The following is a 23029-nucleotide window of genomic DNA, read 5'->3' on the forward strand; positions in this document are numbered from 1 at the left end:
ACTCTGGTGGTAGTTTGGTAAATTAAGTCAGCAGAGCATTTTGGATTGTCCCTTACAAAGGAATGCCCTGCCTGCATGCAAACTACTGGAGAGGTAGTTTTCCCTCTCCAGAGAGAAGCTGTGAAGAGACTCCAAGCTTTGAGGGGTACAGGGCCCACCCCCAAGCCTACCTCGTGCCCTATTTCTCTTAGAATCTCAGTGACCCACCACGAACCTCCTAGAAACTCAGGGACAACATGGTCCAGTAGAGGCAAAGTTGCCTCTGACTCATTGTCCCATTCCCTGAGCCTTACAAGGCTACGACTGCCCTCTAAAAACAACAGGATGGCCGATGTGGAGAAGAGCTGTTTATTGTTAGAGAAAGTCCAGAGTCCAGAGAAGGGAGGCTAAATGCAGACAGGAAGTGCAGAGAGAACCCCCTGTAGGGTGGAGTGTCCAGAGGGAGAAGGAAGCCCGGGAGTCCAGGCGCTGAGTCTAGGCAGCCGTGGCGAAGCCCACCCTGTTGTTGCCCAGGTCGTAGACGGAATAGTATGACCTGAGAAAGACATCCCCGAGGATCCACAGGGGCTGGCCATTCTGGGAGGGTAGGTAGGTGACCTCCACCCCCAGGATGCAGTAGTTGTCGTCATTCTGCACAACACACAAGGGCAACACTCATTCATCAGCTCACAGGTAGATGGGGCACTGCTGAGCCCAGAGCCCCAGGCCAGCAGCACAGATACAGAAAAGGATGAGCCAGAGTTTCTACCCTTGAGGCCTCACAGGCCAACTGAGCTGCCAGAGCCGGGCTGGTTGGGGATTCTAGTGTGGCTGAGGGCAGGTTGCAAGGGCCCTCCCTCTGCAGGATCTCCTCAACTCCTGGTAGTAAAGCCTTGGAGCCAGATCAACTTAGGTTCAAACCTTAGCTTCACCCTGACTAACTATGTAGCCAATGAGTTAACCTCTCGGAACCTCCAAGTTTTTACTTGTAAAATAAAAATTCATATCTCCCTCATTAAATGTTATGACGAGTCATCAGGAAAATGTAGACAAAGTGCTTCACTTGGTGGCTGACTCTTGTAAGTGCTCAACAGAGAGCCAGTGACTCTCCCCCTTAATTAATAATAATTATTAATAATAGATGATTGCTCTGCTCTTTCATAGCCTGGTTCCAGAGAAGGGGGTTTAAAATCCATGAGAGGGGAAGAGAAATCAATGCTTCAGGAAATGGCACAGTTAAGGGGACCGAGTGCTTCTGGCTCCTCACAGCTTCCTCCCATCCATCACCCACCTCCATCCCTGATCTTGTGCCCACTGGCTCAGCCTGCAGGAACCAGGACTTACATTGAGGATGTAGGAGGCAGGTGGCAGAGGGAACTGCACGCCATTGATGACAAAGGTGAGGGTGGGCAGGTTCTGGATGTTGTTACAGTCCACAGGAAACTGCAGAGAGGAACAGCGCCCGGGTTGCCTCATCTCCCCTCTGAGAGGACCTGCCAACCCCATCACTGCAGCCCCTGGGGTCCTGGGCCCGAGCCCCAAGCCTGCTCTTGGACTGGAGGCTGCAACATCAATACTGCTGGTGTTACCCATGAGGACTTGCATACAGAAGCTCGAAGTTTTAGAAGCTGCTGTACAGAGGGTAGGTTGTGGGGGGACCTGAGTCACCTTTCTCAAAACATGCCTCTTTCTTTAATATCCCCCGTGAAAGTTTAAATCTACGCCCCTTCTCTGCAAGTGTCCTTTTAAAACAGGTCTGATACACTGCTATGTGTAAAATAGATGGCTGACGGGAAGCTGCTATATAGCACAAGGTGTTCGGCTGGGTGTTCTGTGATGACTAGGGGGTGGAATGGCGGTGGCCGGGTGGGAGGTCAAAGAGGGAGGGGATGGATGTATGTATGCCTCTAACTGATTCTCTTCGTTGGACAGCTTTACACAGCATTGTAAAGCAACTATATCCCAGTAAAAATTAAAATAATAAATAAATAAAATACACAGTTCTGTAGAAAGTATAGCTCATCAGCCCACCAAAGTTAGTGAGAATACCTTAATTATGCAAACCCTTTGGTAGGCTCAGGAGGGGGTAAGGATGGGGGCATGGCCTTGCCCATCCACCTCCCAAGGTGGAGGTGAGGGAGCTCTGGATTCAAGAGTTATTCCTTGTCACTGTCGGGCTGGGTCCCACATTCTAATTATTTAGCTCTTACTGCAAAGCCAAGCAGGTGTTTAACCTGTTTCCTCTAAGTGGTTGAAGCTCAAAGGAAATTCTGCCTATTTGGGAGCACTTCCCATACCAGCACAGGCATCTGGACCCCCTGAATCAGCCTTCCAACCCCCAGCCAGCCCCTGCCCCAGCCATCCGGGGCCCCCACCTCCAGTGCCGGGAGGCAGCGAGAAGCACCGAGGCCAAGAATCAGGCTATTCCTGTGCTCCCAGGAAAAACCATAAATGCCTCCTGGTCTCTCCCCGGGAAGGGGCACGCCTCCGCTGCATGCACCTGTCCATACTGGTCCTCCTGGGCTCCCGTGGCCTGCAGAAGGGCACTTAGGAACTGCTGGGGCACCGTGAGCAGAGATGTACCGGTGTCCACGATGGCCTGGCAGCCTGCGGAGCACCAGCCTGTGGCCTGGTCACCAATGAGGAACCTGAATAGTGAGAAGATGGGCAGTCTCAGCACCTCCCAGCTCAGGGCAGCGAAGGGATGGGCCGCAGTTACCTAACCAAGGTGCGCCTCAGGAAGATAAGGATTCTACAGAGGTCAATCCAACCATCCCCCAGCCTCATAACAGAGTCTGTCCAAGTCCGCCTGAATGGCCATGTTTTCTGTTTCTATAAAGTTCCACAGATAGTTCTAGAAAGACTGATGGCCAGGGCTATTGATTCGTTGTAAATACTTTGAGTAACTTAGTCCCTCCCCCCACACACCCCAGTTTCTAATCTCTAAGCCCCTAGGGTTGGATGACAGGGTCTGAAATGTCTGGGATTCCAGACCCTGCCTCTTCCTGTGTTGCCTCTACCGCACCCACCTTCTCCAGACCGACCAGGGTCTTGAAACCCCAAGACCTGGATGTGTGTGTGCGACATCCTGCCCGAATGAAGTGCCCACACCCCTGGGGCCCACTGCAGACTCACTCCTCAACGCCAATCTGCCAGTACAGCTCCTGAGTGACAGGGGCCCAGGAGATCTGCCCCGTGTACAGGCTGCTGTCCACACCCCCAAAGATGACTGCTCCTCCATCCTGAGAGCCCTGTTGGCTGCAGAATGTAAAGTGAAAGGCGAGTCAGGAAGTGGCTGTAGGAAAGGCAGGAAAGTAGAAGTCCTGCCCTGGCCCCAGACTCGGGCTCCCTGAGGATAGGACTGCGTCTCCCCTCAGACTGGGGCTCCCTGAGGGCAGGGCTGTGTCCCCTCAGACTGGGGCTCCCTGAGGCGAGGCTGTGTCTCCCCTCAGACTGGGGCTCCCTGAGGATAGGACTGTGTCTCCCCTCAGACTGGGGCTCCCTGAGGCGGGGCTGTGTCTCCCCTCAGACTGGGGCTCCCTGAGGCAGGGCTGTGTCCCCTCAGACTGGGGTTCCCTAAGGGCAGACGTTGTATCTCCCACCTCTGACCAAGGCTGGGAATTCCCAGTGCCTCCGGCTCTCAAATGAAGCAGCTCCACCAAGTGCTTCCTCTGGGAAAGCCTCTGGTCATCTGGCCTGCAGCCCTGTCCCATCTCTCTCCTCTGCCTTTCACTTCATGCTGCTGGTGGAGCGTGTCGGCAGGAGCCGACACAGGGCCCAGTTTGTTGTTTTTCTGCTGGAATCGGAGGGAGGAGGGGCCCAGGGGGAGTGGAGGGCACAACCTCCCTGTTAGACGGTAGACGAGCAGGAGTGTGGCACTGGGCAGCGATCCTCCGGGCTAAACTCAGAGCACTTGTAAACAGAGGTCAGCAACCTTAGTAACCGGATAATATTGTTGAAAGTCAAGTTCAAATGACTAAGCCCCGGGGAGTAGATGTTGACTATCTCTAGAAGGTAGTTGTCTAATTCTACAGAGAAAAGATGGAAAGTCCCCTCCAGGCCACCCACCACTTGACTCCAGGGCCTGTCCACGTAAATAACCACGTTTGCTCGTGTTTGTGGTAAGAACAACAATTTGTTCGAGCTCATGGTGGACTGGGGCCAGAAGACCTGGCTAGAACAATAGATCAAAGGAGATGAAGCAATAGATTATTACACAAAAGAGGTGTCCAGGTAGAAAACATTTGGTCAGAAGGAAGTGAGTTCACTGCAGCTCCGGGCAGGCAGTCAGCCCTAGAGGTAGGGGAAAAGTGAAAGTGTTAGCCACTCAGTCGTGTCTGACTCATGGCGACCCCGTGGACTGTAGCCCACCAGGCTCCTCTGTCCATGGGATTCTCCAGGCAAGAATACTGGAGTGGGTTGCCATTCCCTTCTCCAGGGGATCTTACCCACCCAGGGACAGAACCCGGATCTCCCTCACTTCGGGCAGATTCTTTACCATCTGAGCCACCAGGGAAGCCCCCTAGACGTAGGAGGAGCTGCAACAATGCTCCAAGCAGAGTTCTGCCGGAGGAAGGGGAGATTCTGTCTTGGCCAAGAAACACAAAGAAGAGACCGAGTGGGCTGGGGACAGATGCAGGAGCGCGGGAGAGGAAGTGTCAGAAGCCCAGGAGGAAAGGTCTTGCCGAATGCCTGCTGGGAATGCCTGCCTCCAAACTCCAAAGTGTTTGAACCTCAGCCGTCCAGGCCCGTGGAAGCGAGTGGGCTGGGAGCTGGGGACTGCCAGGTAGTTCCTTACCTGCTGAGGTAGAAGCTGAAGATCGGGCTGGTGAGGGCACCCTCCTGCACCATGCCCTGGAGGACGGTGGTGGCCCCATCCACGGACAGGGAGGGGTAGGCCATGCCCATGATGCCATCGAACTTCGCATAGAGGAAACTGGTGCCCGGCTCGGTCTTACTCAAGCCGAACTCCTGGTTGGGGACCTGGATGCCTTGGACCTGGAGGGGACACAGAGGATGGGAAGTGATGAATATAACTCCACACACCTCCCTCTGGATCCCCCTCCTGACGCCCATCTGTCTGTTCTTCATCCCTCCCTCACTTCTGCCACCTCTCTTCTTGACAGGTTTGAGAAAGCCCCTTTCTCTTCCAAGGAGCCATCCTCACCTGCGGCAGCACCGCCCACCCCAACCTGCTCCTCCCTGAGGCTTTAAGCTCCTTAAGGAAAAGGAGCAGGTCATCCCAATCACTCTCTGTCCTTGGTACCTGGCACATGGTGGCCCACAGTGAGGGGTCAGTGAGTGAATGGATGGTTTTTTTGGCTGCACCTCATAGCATGCAGGATCTTAGTTCCCCAACCAGGGATCAAACCCACGCCCACTGCATTGGAAGCTCAGAGTCTTAACCACTGAACCACCAAGGAAGTTCCTGGATAAGTCTCTAGTGTTATGATTTTCTGGCCTGTATGGTAGAGCATGGGCTTCCCTGGTGGCTCAGTGGTAAAGAATCTGCTTGCCAATGCAGGAGACATGGGTTCAATCCCTGGCTCAGGAAGACCCCCTGGAGAAGGAAATGGCAACCCAACCCAGTATTCTTGCCTGAGAAAGCCCATGAACAGAGGAGCCTGGTGGGCTATACAGTCCATGGGGTTGCAAGAGAGGTAGACACAACTGAGCAACTAAACAGTAACAGACAATGGTAGAGCACTGAGTGTTTCCCATATTTTTCAAAGGCATCCGTCTAAGTCTCCCCATCAGACTTTGAGAACTATGAGGTTAGTATCGAGTTCACAGCCCCAAACTACCTTCCCCATATCCTGGGAAGAGGTGAGGGCTCAGCCAGCAGCATCACTCACCGTCAGGGTATCATAGCCTAAGATGCCAGTGAGGCTGCCGCTGCCATACTGCAGGGAGAAGGTCTGCTCATTGGTGTAGTAGGTGGAGGACAGGCTGGGGTTGAAGCGGGTGTGGCTGGCTGCAGGGAAGAGAAAATTCGGGAAGTCATGCTGGCCCCCTCTAAGGTCTGCAAGGCTGCCCACTTGTCTCCCAGCCTGTACTCACATCCTAGAGCCTCTGCACACACACACACACACACACACACACCTCCCCCTGCCGGCCAAGGAGTCAGGTGGGAGCCAACTGACATTCCTGGCATCGGAAGGCCCTTGAGAACTGGGCAGCCTTGACCCTAGAGCACCCACCCCCCAACCTAACATAATCACAGAATCTTCAGATGCCCTAGGATGATGACCTCCCTAGGATTGTAGTGTGGGCAAGTTGTATAGTATCTGTCTCTGTCTTCCTGGCCCCCAGCAGATCTCCTGATACATGGCGAGTGTCGAGAAATTACTCAACAGATGAAGGAGTGAATGGACCTCCAGGGTACTCCCTGACCTTCGCCTCACCCCGAGGAGAAGCTGGCCACACCAGGATCCTGAGACAGCCTAGGATGGAGCCAGAGAGGGGCCTTCTGGACTAGAGGTGTCAAGACCCAAACCCCAAGGCTTTGGCAGCAGCCAGGGCCGCCCTAGGAAGTGAACATCTCCAAAGACAGTGACAGGAGGAGGACCACGTCTATGTCCTTCTCCCGTGTCCCTGGGAGAGTTCAGTAAGAACTTAGTAAATCGTGGTGGGGGAGTAGCATAGAAAGAGTGTTGTAGAGTGGAGTGGGCTGGAATGGCATTGCCCAGAGTGAACAGAACGGAGTGGAGTGAGCTGGGCTAGGCTGGAGTAGGTGAGGGAATATGTCCTGGTAATCAGAGAGGGACCACCCAGGCTCATGGCCAGTTCCTTCCCTCTGGCTTGGACATGGGCCGTGTGATGCTGGACAAATCCCTGGACCTTTCCAGGACTGGAGCTCCCTGCCCACCCCACACCCCCGCCCCCCAGCGATCTTTACGAAAGTGCGGCCCTTCCCCAGCGGGTGTCACTGCCCTCCCCTGCCCAGCCTGGCACTCACTGCAGGCCTGGCTCTGGCAGTAGACAGAGGGCACCCACAGGTTGGAGGAGCCGGTATCAAAAAGGACCAGGAAGTTCTGTGGTGGCGTCCCAATGCTGATCTCGCCAAAGTAAGCAGCCTGGGTGGGGAGGAAGGGACATGGGACAGGCTCTTAGCTCTGGGTGGGGGTTGGGGGGGTGGGTCCTGCTTGTGGTGGGGGCATTGGAGCCCGTCACTCTGCCGCTCGGCCCATCAGGCCCAGCCTTCTCCATGGCCAGAGCGGCAGAGTGGCCAGCCCCACAGCCCACACCACAAGCAGGGGCCTGAGCCTGCCCTCCACACTTGCCCAGAACCCACAGGCCCTCGTCTGAGCCCGCCTGGGCCAGCAGCAAAAGTCTACGTGGACTCAGCTGCCGGGTCATCAGGGGTCCCTCTATGCTTTCTCCGCAATGAAGTCTCCGGGCTGGCAGGCAGGTCTGAGAGACAGGGGGCAGCCTCCAGGGGGCGAGTGGGAGGGTGCAGAGAGGGGGAGTGCAGCTCACAGCCCAGGCCTGGCCCTCAGCCTCTGGCAGCAGGAAGAGGGGGAGCCCCAGGGGAGGGTCAAGACTCACGTCCATGTAGTCCATGGGCTCGGTGGCCACGCTGAAGTCACCAAAGTGGTACTTCTGGGCCGGGTCATACTTGTAGGTCCTCAGGAAGTCCTCCAGGAGGCCCTTCTCCTTCATGGTCTCACGGATGGACTTAAATTTCTTCAAGGGGATTCTGCAGAAGGGCTGGGATCAGGGCAGGGCCTCCCTCTTTCCCGCTGCACCTCTAACATCCCAATCTCTCTCAGGCTCCCTGACTGTTTGCCTCAGGCTCCCTGTCGCTCTGTCCCTGGTGTCTGTCGCTTATATGCGTCTGTCTCCCTCTTTCTCCATTTCTGTCTCAGTCTCTGGCTCTCTCTGGCTCTTTCTCCCTCTGCCTCTCTTTTTCTTCCTCTCTCTTTCTCTTTCTTGGAAAACTCTTCTCAGGACTTGCTCCAAGATTCAGAAGACAGCTACCTTCACCTAGGCCTGCCCTGACCTCATCCCATGGGTCCATCCCACCCTGGTCCTCCACTCTCAAATACCCCATAAACTCTTTCCCAGGAAGGGGAGAGGAACTTTAGACATTACCCTTTGCAGGATTTGTGTAGTTTGTTTGTTTTGACCGTGCTGCATGGCTTGCTGGATCTTTGTTCCCTGACCAGGGATTGAACCCACGCTCTCGCAGTGAAAGCACAGAGCCCTTAACCACTGGACCACAAGGGAATTCCCAATTTGTGCATTTTTAAAAAAAGTTTTCAGAGGGACTTCCTTGGTGATTCAGTGGTTAAGACTCCATGCTCCCAATGCAGAGGGCATGGGTTCAATCTCTGGTCGGGGAACTAAGATCCCACATGCTACACAACACAGCAAAATAATAATAAATTAAAAAGCAATACATCATTCAAAAAATAAAAAGTCTTCAGAGATGGCAAAGTTAACCCCAAAGAGTCCCCGGTATGGTGGCCCTGGCAGTTTTCACTGGCTGGATGTGACAGAGCGCGGGCCCAGGGGAACAGCACTAGACTGGGGACTCAGAAGACAGGGTCCTGGTTCTTCTGCTCCGTGTCTGGCCTGGATCAGTCCTGCTCCTCGCAGGAGGCAGGGACCATGGGGAGGTTGGCTTGAGTGGTCCAGAGCCCAGATCAACCTCTGGAACTGGATCTCCTGAATTATGGGCTTCTGCCCATGTCCTCCCAGACCTGCCTGCCTCCGCTGCCCAGGGGTCTCTGCCAGTGTCCCCAGGCCTGGCTCCAGGCCTCAGAATTCCTGCTTCTTTCCCCATCTCTTCCCCCTTCCCTCAAGACCCTGCATTCTCCAGAAGCTCTCTGCTAAACCCATTCACCCTGATATACGAAGGCTGATGATTGCTTCACACCACCACGACTCCAGAATTGGCATATTCAAAGAAGTTTCTGAGAGAAGCCAACTTTCCACCAAAAAAAGTGCCCCTTTAATGGTGCAGTCGCCAGTAGTGTGGCAGGCTGGGCGCCCTCTTGATGTCCTATGAGCCCAGCCGCCTCATCCCCTTTCCCCTGACACCTCAGCAAATAGAGATTACATGACTGGTGTTTCTGCTTAGATGATTTGGCATCTGTCAAATAAATTGGGGGGCCTTAAAGAAACTTCTAGCAAATGTCTCCCTATCTAGAAATAATTATACCAGCCTTTCAAGGTCGTTTTTTTTTTTTAGGCAGTAGTCACCCCTACTCTCTCTTTTTCTGGTCCATCCTTTATCATCAGTGGGGGAAGGGATGGTGTTTCTCCCTCCGACTGAAAGCTTCCTGAAGGCAGAGGCCATATCTCTTCCCATCCTGAGATCTGTTCAGTGCCGACTCAGGGACTGAGTCACCCAGAGAGCTTTCGTGTCTCTTCCAACACATGAGGACAGCAGAATGATGGGGGGTATGTATACGAACTAGGAAGCAGATTCTCCGCCAGACATCAAATCTACTGACACCTTGATCTTGGACTTCCCAGCCTCCAAAACTTTGAGAAATAAATTTCTGTTATTTATAAGTCATCCAGTCTATAGTAGTTTTTTTTTTTTTTTTACTTGTTATTTTCTATTTGGGTATAGCCGATTAGGGCTTCATGGGTAGCTCAGCTGGTAAAGAATCCACCTGCAAGGCAGGAGATCCCGGTTCAATTTCTGGGTGGGGAAGATCCCCTGGAGAAGGGATAGGCTACCCACTCCAGTATTCTTGAGTTTCCCTGGTGGCTCAGACGGTAAAGAATCCACCTGCAATATGGGAGACCTGGGTTCGATTTCTGGGTTAGGAAGATCCCCTGGAGGAGGGCATGACAACCCACTCTAGTATTCTTGCCTGGAGAGTCTTATGGACAGAGGAGCCTGGCAGGCTGCGGTCCATGGGATCACCAAGAGTCAGACATGACTGAGCAGCTAAGCCCAGCACAGCACATAGCTGGTTAACAATTTGTGAGAGTTTCAGGGGGACAGCAAAAGGCCTCAGCCAAGCATGTACATGTATCCATTCCCTCCCAAACTCCCCTCCCATCCAGGCTGACACATAATATTGAGCAGAGTTCCCTGTGCTATAAGGTTATAACCCTGTTGGCTATCCATTTTAATTGTAGCAGAGTGTACCCATAGATCCCAAACTCCTTAACTATCTCTTCCCCTAGTCCTTCCCTCCTGGCAACCATAAGTTTGTTCTCTAAGTCTGTGAATCTGTATCTGCTTTGTAAATAAGTTTATTCAAAAAAAAAAGCTGCCAGGGTTCCTGTCCCAGCATTCAGGCCCCAGACTCACTTGACCAATGCCGCTGCCTCCAAGGCCTGGAGGGAGACCAAGGCCACTACCATCCACTTCATGACGCTGACTTCCAGCTGGCTGCAGTGGAGAGGCAACTCGGAGTTGTGCTGTTGCAGTGGAGTGAAAGCCTGAACCCTCCTTCCTCCTTTATACCTCCGGGACCCAGCCCAGTCCCTGCCTCCCTGCCCTGGACAAGCATGGTCTCAACCCTGGGTGTAGCCTGGGCTCCCTGTATCAGTCATTTCCGGGTGTTTTCCTTTGTGAGGGTGGCCTCAAAGGACTTTTCATCCTATCGACTTTTCAGAACAAGCAGTGGAGGCCAGGAGGTGTGAGCGATAAGAGATCAAACTTGCCGAAAGATGGGGTGGCAAAGATGACTTCTTTACCCAGGAACCAGAGGTGTGAGCTGGGCATTTTGGGGTGAGGGCCAGAGGAGGGCAGAATGAGGGCTGTAGGGTCTATAGGCAGGTCTACAGACAAGTCTGTAATTCCAAAACTTCGGAACAAAAAAATTCTTTGTTGAGGGGCTGTCCTGGGCATTGTAGGATGTTTAGCAACATCCTTGACCTCTGCTGACTAGATGCCAGTAGCTGTCCCCCAGTCGTGACAACCAACGATGTCTGCAGGCATAGCCCAGCGTCCCTTTCGGGAGCAAAATAGTTGAGTATCACTGGTCTAGAGGTGATACATTCAAAGATTCTGACTTGAGTCCTGGTTCAAGTACTCCCAAGCCCTTGAGGGATGCAGTTAGGGTGTCTGGGGGATGATGGGGTCAGTAGCCAGGATAAAGGTAATGATGATGGTGGTTAGTGTGGTGCTGATGGTGGTAACGATGGCGGCATTATTAGCATGGATCAGGTGATGGAGCTGGGTCCCCAGTGACTGAAGTCCGAGCTACCAGAGGTAGCTTTAGAGGACTTCCTGGTCAAACAGGGCATTTGGGGAAGTTCTCATCATAGTTCAGCAAGTGCTCAGGACACCCACATGTAAGCCACACTGGCTTCTGGTTGTGCCTCTGACACTGGTCTGCAGCAGCAGGAGGCCTGGGCAGGGGCATGGGGACAGGGGGACCTCCCAGCCCCTGCTTCTGTTCTTCGTTGTCTCTCTTCTGTCCCGTTGCAACTCTGCCCATGTCTTTAGTTCTCCTGAAACACCTGGGTCCCCCATGACCCTCTTCCCCAGCCCTCATCTGTCCTCCTTCTTGCTCTGAGCCCGATCTCCCGTGTCCTCTTCTGTCCCTCATCTCCAGGTCCTGCTGGCTTCCCGGCAACAGGCTTCTCATCGCCTGAAGTGACCTGGAGCTGGCCCAGTGCCCACCAACCTGGCACTAGAGAACTCTCCATTTTAGAGCGAGTGGAAAAAGTCCCCACCCTGTACCCCCTCTGCCACCTCATACCCCTCACTCAGTGCTCCAAACAGATTGTCAGGCCCTTGAGCCCCAGGAGGGAGGCCAAAACCAGGCCTGCCAAACACCAATAAAATCTAGCCCGTGGGGACTTTCCACTCTGGCCACTGCCACCCACTGCCCTGCCAGAGCCCTGGAGTCTCCCCTGGCCCTGGATGGAGGAGGGGCAGAAGGGCTCTTAGAGGTCTGCCCAGGCCTGGCAAAGAGAGGGAGGTCCCTGCCGGACTGTGTCTCAAGGCCAGGTCAGCTCCCATTCCTGCCCACAGTCTCCAGGGACACGCTGGACTCTAGGGTGGAAGGCAAGGTAAGGAGGCAGTGCCTTCCCTGGGGTCCGCTTTGGGAGAGCAGACAAAGGAAAGTAATAGGAGGGACTTCCCTGGCAGTCCAGTGGGTAAAATTCTGAGCTTCCACTGAAGGGAAATGGGTTTAATCCCTGGTCAGGGAAGTTCTGAATGAATATATAGCAACCAGGATGCAAAAACACAGGGCTGACTACAATAATGAGGCATGGAACTTACTCTCAATTATCAGAAATAAATGTTTTTAAATTTTATTTATTTATTTTTATGTTTGGCCGAGCTGGTCTTCGTTGCTGCCTGGACTTTTCTCTAGTTTCGGCAAACGGGGGCTACTCTCTAGTTGTGGGGCACAGGCTTCTCATTGCAGTGTCTTTTCTTATTGCAGAGCATGGGATCTAGGCAAATGGGCTCAGTAGTTGCAACCTCTGGGCTCTAGAGCACAGGCTCAATAGCTGTGGTGTATGGGCTTAGTTACTCTGAGGCATGTGGGATCTTCCCAGATCAGGGATTGAACCTGTGTCTCTTGCATTGGCAGGCGGAGTCTTTACCACTGAGCGACCAGGGGAGCCCAGAATTAAATATTGTTTTTTAAAAAGAAGTTATAAAATCCTTAGAATCTTGTCACATCCTGTGAATACAGCAGAATCCATGGGCCCCTAAGTCTTGTGAGGCCAACCACACTCCCCAATATGGGCCTCCTGGGACCCTTTCCTTATCTGGCAGATCTCAAGGAGCCTGACAACAGTGGGCTAGCTGTCCCCGAACCCCGATCACCCCACATCCCTTCTAAGAATCCTTGGTCAAATGCATGGAGCCGGGGCACCTGCTTGGTTGCCAGACCCTGGGGTTCTGCTGCCTCAGCCTGCCCAACCTGACCTGATAAAACTCAGTCAGTCCCCTCGGTGTCCCCATACGTCCTGAGTCCTTGTCTGCCCTGGCTGACCCCCACCACCCAGCTCCCCATTCCTGGAAAGCCCATTTCTCTTCCTTCTACATGTCCAAGTTCTGTCCATCCTTCAGGACAGCTCCTCCTAGACTCAGGGATGTGCAGAGTTGGAGGACCCCTTAGAAGTCATCCAGGCTGCCTCCCCCCAAGGACAGGAGCCCGGGGAATCCCCACCAAGTTCATCTTCTACTCCTAAACACTGACCTCAGCAGGTGTCCCCCCTGCCCAGGGGCACACCGTCTAAGACTGGCCTCCAGTTGTTTCATGTGGTATGCTGCCTCCCTCCACAGACTAGAAACTCCTAGAAAGTGGAGGCTGTGGCTTCCACCTCCCCGTGCTCGGCCCAGAGCTCAGGAAATCCCAAACAGTGGATGGAGCCCGTGGGGTGGTTCTCAGTGGGCTTTGGTTTTACCTCCCACACCTCGCTATCCCAGTGCTCTGATTTCCACCCCACACTCCAAAGGGATCGTGTCAAAATACAGGGCCTGGGGTCCTCTCACAGTGATGGGCTCCCAGGAAAGAGGCATTTCTTGTCATCCTCTGGTCTCCTCTCTTTCTAAGCACGACCTGCCTCAAAACTCACCAAAGCCTCCCTGTGGCTGACTAATAAAATCCAGACTCATTACCCTAGCCTTCAGGACATACTCTGGCTGGCTTCTGCCTCCGTTTCCGTCTTCACCTTCCACTGCTAACCTACACATGCTCTGTGCTCCAGTTATAGTGATCTTCTTGCTTGCTCCTCAGGAGGCCTGTTATTTTCCAACCTCCGTGCTTTATCCATGCTGTCGCCTCCGTGCAATACCCTTCACAGGCATCTGCACCTACAAAATCTCCTCATCCTTCAAGACCCAGTACAAAGGCCATAAAGCCTTCCCTGCTGTGTCTGCTGCTGCCGCTGCTGCTAAGTCACTTCAGTCGTGTCCGACTCTGTGCAACCCCATAGATGGCAGCCCACTAGCTCCGCTGTCCCTGGGATTCTCCAGGCAAAAATACTGGAGTGGGTTGCCATTTCTTTCTCCACTGCTGTGTCTACCTACGCTTAAATTGGCCTCTATTGTGGAGGACTTTGCTTTTCCTGCCCTTATGGTGTTTATTTCATACCACCTTTTTTCCTTTTTTAATATTTATTTATTTATTTGGCTGTGCTGGATCTTAGCTGTGGCATGTGGGATTTTTTTTTTCAGTTGCAGTATGTGGGATCTTTAGTTACGGCATACGAACTCTTAGTTGCAGCATGTGGGATCTACTTTCTTGACTAGGGATTGAACCCAGGTCACCAACATTGGGAGTGCAGAGTCTTAACCACTGACCAACCAGGGAAATCCCTATTGCATATCATCTTGTATCCCAGTGACTTGCCCCAAATCCTGCAACTAAAAGAAGAGGTTATTTCTCTCACCTGGCTCCTTAAACAGCTCATTCACCTTTCAGAGTGACCACAAGTGAAACTGGTTGCTGGGAGTGTCTCAAGAAGAGAAAGCAGGTACTAGCCTGCATACTGCCACTGCTAATCCTTCACCCATGGCAGACATCACCAATCAAACAGATCACACACTTTGATGGCGCTGAGACATGACCTCAGGATCCTTCCCAATCCAGTGCTCATGTAGCCATTCTCAATTTTGAAACAATAACCCCCAAGTCCTTTAATGGAGGATTTAAGAAAAAATTCTGTGTACTAAATTTCATTTAAATTCTATACATAAACCACTTTAAAAAAAATCAAAGCAGCATGAAACAGCAATTATTTGCACCATTCTAAATTACTAAATTATCTCTAGCTCTTAATGTACACAGCGAGATTTTAACATAGCTGTAATCAGTGTGTAAATGCTATTTTTGTTCTGTTCTTCTTCCTGAAGATTGTTATATGCACACTCCCATGAATTGAGATAAGCCATGTTCTTATCACTCTTGGTGGCTATACAGTGCCCTCTCATTTGGGGGGCTGGCACTATTTAGCCCTATGATTTGGGTTGATTCTAATTTCTCATTCCCATCAATAGCACTTGGGCACAAATCGAACATCAACCAAAGGAAGAGAGTTGTGAACTTCTCATTATCAGAGTCACCCACGTGCTCACGCTCAGTCGCTTCAGTCGTGTCCAACTCTTTGCGACCCCATGGACTGTCGTCCACCAGGCTCCTCCGTCCATGGGATTTTCCAGGCAAAGACACTGGAGTGGGTTGCCATTTCCTCCTCCAGAGGATCTTCCCCACCCAGGGATCAAATGTGTAAGAGCAGGCAGGGCTAATATTTGTTGAATGACCCAATGAGTGAATACACAAAGGACCTAAACCAGGCGTGGTGTATCATTGACACTCAGTACAGGTTCTGACTGGATCCCATAGGTTCTTCCTCCAAAAGGCATTCTTGGTCTGTTTGTGTTTCTCCATCTTCACCAACTTTGCCTCATCCAAGCCTCCATCACCTCGGGCCTGAGCAACTAACCAGTTCCCAACTGGCTTCCCAGAGTCACCCACACAGAGGCTAAAGGAGCACCTTTTGAGGAATCCTGGAAGAGAGGTCTCTTGCAGTGGGTGTGAGACTGGACCAGGGAATCTGTGTCTCTGTGTGTGTTCTTACTCCTGAAATAAACTGACAGAGCTAAGAGACCTCACCTCAACTCCAGGGACAGCTACTATATAAACCTCACATCTTTGGCATCAGTCTATATGAATTTTAGTTACAGCTTTGGCTGTTTACTTTGGTTTTATAGTTTTTTCCTTAAGTTTTGTGCATTTTATACTTACACCATTATATTGATTTAATAAAACTTATTGGGGACAAACTGGAAAAAGAGGGCTTCTTTTTTCAAGTTCAAGGAGTCATGTTTTTTCCTCCTTTTTCTTTTGATATAATTTTTGAATTAAAGAAAAGTTATAGAGTACAGAGAGTACCTGTATACCTTTCATCCGGAATCTCTTAAAGTTAACATCTGACACCATAACCACAGTACAATGATCAAAGCCAGGAAATTAGCCCTGACCTAATACTATTAGCTGATTTATAGACCTTAGTTGAATTTCACCAGTTTTCCCACTAACCTCCTTTCTCTGATTCGCATTCCAGTCTAGGTTCCCACATCACATTTAGTTTTTCATATCTTAGTCTTCTGCAATCTGTGAAAGTGCCTTGGTTTTTCTTTGTCTTTCATGACCTTGCTACTTCTAAAAAGTGCTGAGCAGTTATTTCAAAGACTGTCCCCCAGTTTGGGTTATTCTGATGTTTTCTCATGAAATTGAAGGCATGCATTTGGCTGCAGAAACCACAGATGTGATATACCCTTCTCAGTGCATGATATCAGGAGGTACCTGATATGGAAAGGTCTCATTACTGGTGGTTTCACCTTAGTAACTAGGGTAAGGTGAGGTCTACCAGATGTCTCTACTGAACAGTAACTATCTTTCCCTTGAAGATTAATAAGTATCTTCTGGGGAGATATTTTGAGGCTACGCAAGTCTCCTGTTTTTCATCGTTCTTCTGCCCATCAATTTTTTAAAATTTTAATTTAATTTAAAAAATTTTTGTTGGGGTACAGTAGATTTACAATGTTGTGTTAGTTTCAGGTATATAGAAAAGTGATTCAGTTATATATATTTTTTCAGATTATTTCAGATTATTTTCCATTATAGATTATAAAATATTGAATATAGTTTGATGTGCTCTACAGTAATTCCTGTGTTGATTATCTATACTGTATATAGAAGTTTGTTCTGTTAATCCCAAACTCCAAATTTATCCCTCCACTCCCTTTCCACTTTGGTAACCATAAATTTGTTTTCTCTGTCTGTTTCTATTTTGTAAATAAGTTAATTTGTATTACTTTTTAAGATTCCACATATAAGTGATATCATATAATATTTGTCTTTCTCTATCTGATTTACTTTACTTAGTGTGATAATCTCTAGGTCCATTTGCCTTGCTGCAAATGGCGTTATTTCATTCTTTTTTATAGTTGAGCTATATTCTGTTTTGTGGGTATATATACACACATATATATATGTCACACTGCCCACCAATTTTAACATCTGTTATTGGTCCTTACCTACAACAGTCATTATGGTGGTACTTTTTAATGTCCATCATCCCTTCTGTGTTTATTAATTAGAACTCTGACATAAGGAAGAGCTAGGTTCAAGATTTTTAAATGGATTCTTCCTCCCCTACAACAATATCCCATCATTGAAGTTGTGCCAAGCACGATACTTTATATTTGTTTAATCAAGCAACCTCACAACAACCACATAAAGTAGGTTACCTTATCCCCATTCAATAATGGAGTCCATTTTATCCATTTATATCTCAAACAACTAGAAATTGATCTCTGTGTGTATAATGGATAAATAGACTGGTTGTTTTTTCTCTGGTCCATTGATCAATGTAACCGTGCTCAGAGATAATAGCTAGCTTGTCTGGCTTAGGTGGAAATGGGAATGCACTGGATGGATGTTGAGCCATATATATTGCAACCCAGCTGCAGGAAGAGAAAGGATGGGGCAGAGCCTCAGGGTCAACTGAAATCTGAGATCCAAACGCTATCAGGACATTTGCTTTTCATTCCTGCTTTCCCCATCCTCTTTCCCTCCCTCTCTCACTGCAGGCTGCCTTTCTTCAAATAACTGAGCACCATCACATGAGTTTTTCATCTCCAGAGAAAGAATGAAACCAAAATTCCCAGAGAAGCTCTCTGATTAGCCTATCTTGGGTCAGGTATCCACTCTTGGAGCAACCAATTGTGGTCAGCAGCAGAGCCCTAAAAGAAGTTGGGGGCTCCCTCAGGAAGCCTTTTAAAGAGTGTAGACAGTAGTCCCCAGAATGAGTAAGGGCAGATTGATGTCTGAGCAGACAGATGTCCATGCAGATTATTTCTTATGACCTATAGACCCTACTTTGAACTCTTCATTCACCTCTCTTTGCACATTTTTAAGAATGTGATGCTCTGCTATATTTAAAATGGATAACCAACAAAGTCCTACTGTACAGCATAGGGAACTCTGCTCAATGTTATGTGGTAACCTGGATGGCAGGGAAGTTTGGGGGGAAATGGATACATGTATATGTATGGCTGAATCCCTCTGCTGAACACCTGAGCTTATCACAGGATTGTTAATAGACTATACTCCAACATAAAATAAAAAGTTAAAAAAAATATGACACCAGTGTGTGATATGGATTCACTTGGGAGACCAGTCTTCACCACTCGTTGACCACTTGACCCTGACAACTCATTCACCCTTTCAACCCTGAATTTCCCTGATTGTAAAACAGGGATAATCATCTGCCCCTCAGGGTTGCTGGAATTATCCAATAAAATCCAGTTATTAAAGTGGCAGCACAGAGCAAGCCCTCAATAACTGTCAACCGAGTCAGAATCTTTTTCTTTACATTGGGCCAGAGCTGAAGAGGCAAAGAAACATCTGGAGAGGGCTGATGATGTTCTGCTTCTGGACGTGTGTTTGGGTCATGTGGGTCTTTGAGACGTCAAAGCTGGATACTCATGGTATGTGCACCTTTCTGTATGTATGTATATTAAACATCAACTATAATCTTATAAAGTCACATTTTAAAAAGAAGAAGGAAGGGAATTCCCTGGTGGTCCAGTGGTTAAGACCTAGCTTTCACTGCTGAGGGTGCAGGTTTAACCCCTAGTTGGGGAACTAAGACCCTGCAAGCCATGTGGTATGGCCAAAAAAGGAGGAAAAGGAGGAATAAAGAGACAGAACACCCTGGAGAAGGAAATGGCAACCCACTCCAGTATTCTTGCCTAGGAAATCCATGGACAGAGGAGCCTGGCAGGCTATAGTCCATAGTGTCCCAAAGAGTCAGATACAACTTAGCGACTAAACAGCAACCACATATGACAACATACACACATACATATATATATATAAAATAAAATGTTGCCATTTGAGGCAACATTGATGGAACTTGATAGCATTATGCTAATAAAATAATTCAGAGAAAGATAAATACTAAATCTAAACAACAAAAAAAGAAAAAGCTCATAGGTACAGAGAACAGATTTGTTATTGCCAGAGGCAAAGCATGAGAGTTGGGCAAAATGGGTGAAGAGGATTAAAAGATGCAAATTTCTAGTTATAAATACTAATAAGTAACGGGTTTGTAATGTATAGCATGTTGCCTATAGTTAATAATATTGTGTTATACATTTGAAAATCTGTAAGAGAGTAAATCTTAAAAGTTCATCATGAAAAAAATGTGTAACTGTGTATGAAGATGGATGTTAATTAGAATGATTGTGATGATAATTTTGCAATATATAAAAATATTGAATCATTATATTATATACTTGAAACTAAAAAAGAGAGAGAGAGAGAGACAGAACACCTGTCATCAGAGACCCATCACCACCCCGCCCCAGCCAAAGATGAAGCAGGGAGGTAGCCCCTGTCCAGGGAGTCCTGAACTGGTGGGAAAAGCATGCATTCACCTGGGCTGACACTGTCCACAAGAAATGAGAAGAAGAAATGACTTTAGGTGCAATGAGGATGAGCATGTCTTTTATATGTAGCTGTGTTTATTGTTGTATATTTTAGCACACATATCAGACTCATCTCACCCATGATTTCATGGACTATGGGAGTTCGGGACACACTTTTAACTGAGGAATGCCAGGAAACAGCAGAATTGCAGCCTGAAATCCTTGTCACCAAGGAATGACAAGGCCAGCCACCTCGCAGAGGGGCAGAGCCGAGGGCCTGGGGGCCCCAGCCCTGGAATCTAGGTGTTCGATTTCTCTTCTCCCCCTACTCCAGCCCTGGGCCCCATGGGGAGGGACAGACAGCCTCCTACATGTGAAATCCAGCCAGGAACTCCCAGAGCTTGTCGCCCGCCGCCAAGGCACTGCCGGGAGGTGGCCCTGTCCATTTGACAGGCAGGACAACTGTGAGCGTCTCAGGGTCAGCCGTCCTGCCAAATTGGAGACTCCGTGTCTGTGCGTCTGTCCACACCACCGGCTCAGCTTCCTCCCCAACTACTGTCCCACATCTCCAGAAACGGCACCTTACACAAGCCAGAGAACTGGTGGGGAAACTTGACCTGGCGTCCCCCCCCATTCCCACATCAGCAGATTCTAACCAGCGGCCACACACAGCTAGGGCAGAGATCATGAGGGTGGTATTTGAATGACAGATTTGGGACCCACTAACCTATATTGAGTGGGCATGAGAATGGAACTGATCTCAACCTCCTATTTAACTCCCCAGCCACCCACCTTGTTCCCCAAAGCCAGGCCTACAGCTGCTTTATTTGGGGTCTCCCAGCTCTCAGCCCTGAGAAGGAGAGTTTGGCTGGAGTGAGTGAAAGTGGACGCTTCTCAGCTTCCATGAGACCCAGACGGAATGCCTCTGCAGGAAACAGGCAGAAAACAGAAAACAGACCAGGAAACAGTCAGTACAACAGCAGCCACACCCACCTTGCTGTTGCCTGCATGAGGATGGAGTAGCAGGTCCTTAAGAAGACATCTTCAGGGAGCCCTGGGGGCTGGCGGCTCTTCAAGAGCAAGAGTGTGGGCTAAAACCCGAGGAGGCCGTTACTGCGCTGACCTGGAGGAAAAGGAGTTGAAGCTGTCCGCAGGCAGGTCTCATGGGTTAAGGAAAGAACCTGAGCTCTGAAATCAGAGAAGCCTGTATTCAAATCCCAGCCCACCTCTGCCTGGCTGCGTGACCTTGCGCAAGTCACTTAATCTCTCTGAGTTTCAGCTTCTCCATCAATTGAGAGACGGGGGTAATATGACCCATTGCTCTGTTCTGCATGACAAACACAAGTCAGGTAGGTGAAGGGAGTGAGGAAAGAACATTTCTGTCAGCAAAATAGCATGTGCAAAGGGCCTGAGGTAGGAAAGAGGAAGTGATGAGGCCAGCGAGGCTGGAGTGTAGCAAGAAGAGGGGTCCCCTGAAGGAGACAAAGGCCCAATCACTGAACTGAGGCCTTTGGGGTTTTTTTTAACCACAACTCACAATTAGAAATATATTTCACACCATGACCTTATGTACACATACATACAAAGTCTAATTAAAACAAAAGCTTCACCCTCCCCCTCATAAAATTCTAGTCCATAATACATGGGATGCACTCTAGTTTTTCTCTTCTATTTAATTGTTTCTTAAGTGCTGGTTCCAGTCAACTGAATTGACTTCTAATGTGTTGTTTGTGAGCTGTGATGCTTTTTTTTAATGTATGTATCTATATGTTTATTCATTTTTGGCTGTGTTGGGTCATCTTTGCTGTGCATGGGCTTTCTCTAGTTGTAACAAGCCGGGACTACTCTCTAATTGTGGTGCTTGGGCTTCTCATTGTGGTGGCTCCTCTTGTTGTGGAGTACAGGCTATAGGGTGCACAGGGTCAGTAGTTGTGGTACACAAGCTTAGCTGCCCCGCCGCATGTGGAACCTTCCTGGACCAGAGATGGAGTGCATATCCTCAGCATTGGCAGGTGGATTCTTAACCGTTCGAGCACCAGGAAAGTCCATGAGCTTCGATTTGAAAAACACTCATCTCTATGACATTGAGCCCATGTGTGCGCATGCACACACACATTCTTGCACTCTTAGCTGTCATTTGTCACATGAACTATTAATCACAAGTGTTCAGAGAACAGGATAGTGTCTCCTCCTTCCTTTGTTACCCTGCAGGAGCAGCACAGAGGGTATTCAATGCATATTTGTTAGTCAGGAGCAGGGTGGAAGGCTGGGAGAGAAGGGGGGCCCAGCCCATTGCAATTGAATATTTGGAGAGGACCCTGTGACCATCATCCCTCTTGGGCAAATGGAATGGGGACTGCCTAAATGTGGTAAAGGCCATGTCTCAGGTTTAAGAGGAGGTTGAGAGATCCCCCTGTCGGGGAGGGGGTGATGGTGGTACCCACTTCTGGAATTATCTGGAGGATTTTAAGAGCAAACATACACAGAACCCTCAGCTCAGCATCTGAACCAGGAAGTACCACCAGCGCTTATGGGGTGTTCAGCATGTGCCCGACCCCCCTCTAATCACTCTACATCTGCCAGTCTAGTAAATCTCACCAGGACCTTATAAGGGAAACACTGTCTTGTCCCTATTTTACAGATAAGGAAATAGAGGCTCAGAGAAGTTCAGTGACTTGCCCAAGGTTACAAGGCCCAGAAGCAGCAGAACAAGGATCCTAGTGCAGACGGATGGAACCTCAACCACTGCACATACAGCATCTCAGGAAGCTCTGGATAAATGGCAGTTCCTGGTATTATGCTTGTGGAAGAAGTCAATAAGATGACCCTTAAAGTCTTATGCAAATCAGACACCCCAGAGCTCTATGAGCTTCTTTCCCACCCAGCTTCCAGGGCTCCCCAGTGCCCAGGTATGAAAGAGAAAGGGGAGAGAGATGTGGAGAATCACAGGGAGGAGGTGCTGAGCACTCAGCAGAGAAAGTGGATGCCACTGATGGTGAAGGGAATGGTAGGTGGGCTCTGGCAACTACTACAGCTGGTGACAAGCTGGAGAAATGAAAAGGGAGGAGGAGACAGGTAGCTGATGCTGGGAAAGATTGAAGGCAGGAGGAGAAGGGGACGACAGAGGATGAGATGGTTGGATGGCATCACCGACTCAACGGACATGAGTTTCAGTAAACTCCGGGAGCTGGCGATGGACAAGAAAGCCTGGCATGCTGCAGTCCTTCGGGTTGCAAAGAGTCGGACACGACTGAGCAACTGAACTGAACTGAGACAGGGAGTCAGAACCTGTTCCCTCAGGGCTCCAGGGGACAGAGGTGGCTGGTCTCACAACTTGGAAATCCATCCTGCGCCCAAATCCTTCCCCCTGGTCCCTCAACCTCCCAACCTTCCTCTCCCGGCTCCACTGCAGATAAGTCCCCACCCCAGATCGAATGCCCCAGTGAAGACACCAAGATGGAGTCCAAGCTGGTAGGAGTGAAATATGAGCAAAGGGCTGTTTCTGGGGAAGTCTTTGAGGAAGAGGGGGTTGGGGGGAAGGGCAGGGAGATCCCAGTGTACCTGGCACAAGACACCTGACAGGGAAATGGCATGCAAATCCTCAGGAGGAGCCCCTCCGGTCAGTATCCTTTGACTTCCCAGGGACAGTGGATTGGGGTGCCTCCTTTTCCTCAG

At 49.8% G+C, this 23029-nt stretch overlaps 1 protein-coding gene and 1 long non-coding RNA gene across 2 annotated transcripts; one reads left to right on the forward strand and one right to left on the reverse strand.

Annotated features, from left to right (window-relative positions):
• Window positions 1-334: 334 nt before the first annotated feature.
• Window positions 335-10410, reverse strand: PGC (progastricsin). Its single transcript, XM_043449977.1, has 9 exons — window positions 10256-10410; window positions 7528-7678; window positions 6938-7055; window positions 5835-5953; window positions 4778-4977; window positions 3115-3237; window positions 2480-2627; window positions 1324-1422; window positions 335-630 (listed from the first exon to the last, which is right to left on the reverse strand). The coding sequence occupies exons 1-9, from the start codon at window positions 10315-10317 to the stop codon at window positions 475-477; spliced, it is 1176 nt and encodes a 391-aa protein (XP_043305912.1). The 5' UTR covers window positions 10318-10410; the 3' UTR covers window positions 335-474.
• A 1420-nt stretch (window positions 10411-11830) lies between these two features.
• LOC122429109 lies at window positions 11831-22479 on the forward strand. The gene is made up of 3 exons (XR_006265927.1): window positions 11831-11967; window positions 18308-18412; window positions 21996-22479. It is a non-coding gene; the product is annotated as an uncharacterized LOC122429109 (long non-coding RNA).
• The last annotated feature ends 550 nt before the right edge of the window (window positions 22480-23029 follow it).

This window comes from Cervus canadensis, chromosome 28 (genome assembly GCF_019320065.1).
Source record: "Cervus canadensis isolate Bull #8, Minnesota chromosome 28, ASM1932006v1, whole genome shotgun sequence".
Taxonomy (NCBI): Eukaryota; Metazoa; Chordata; class Mammalia; order Artiodactyla; family Cervidae; genus Cervus; species Cervus canadensis.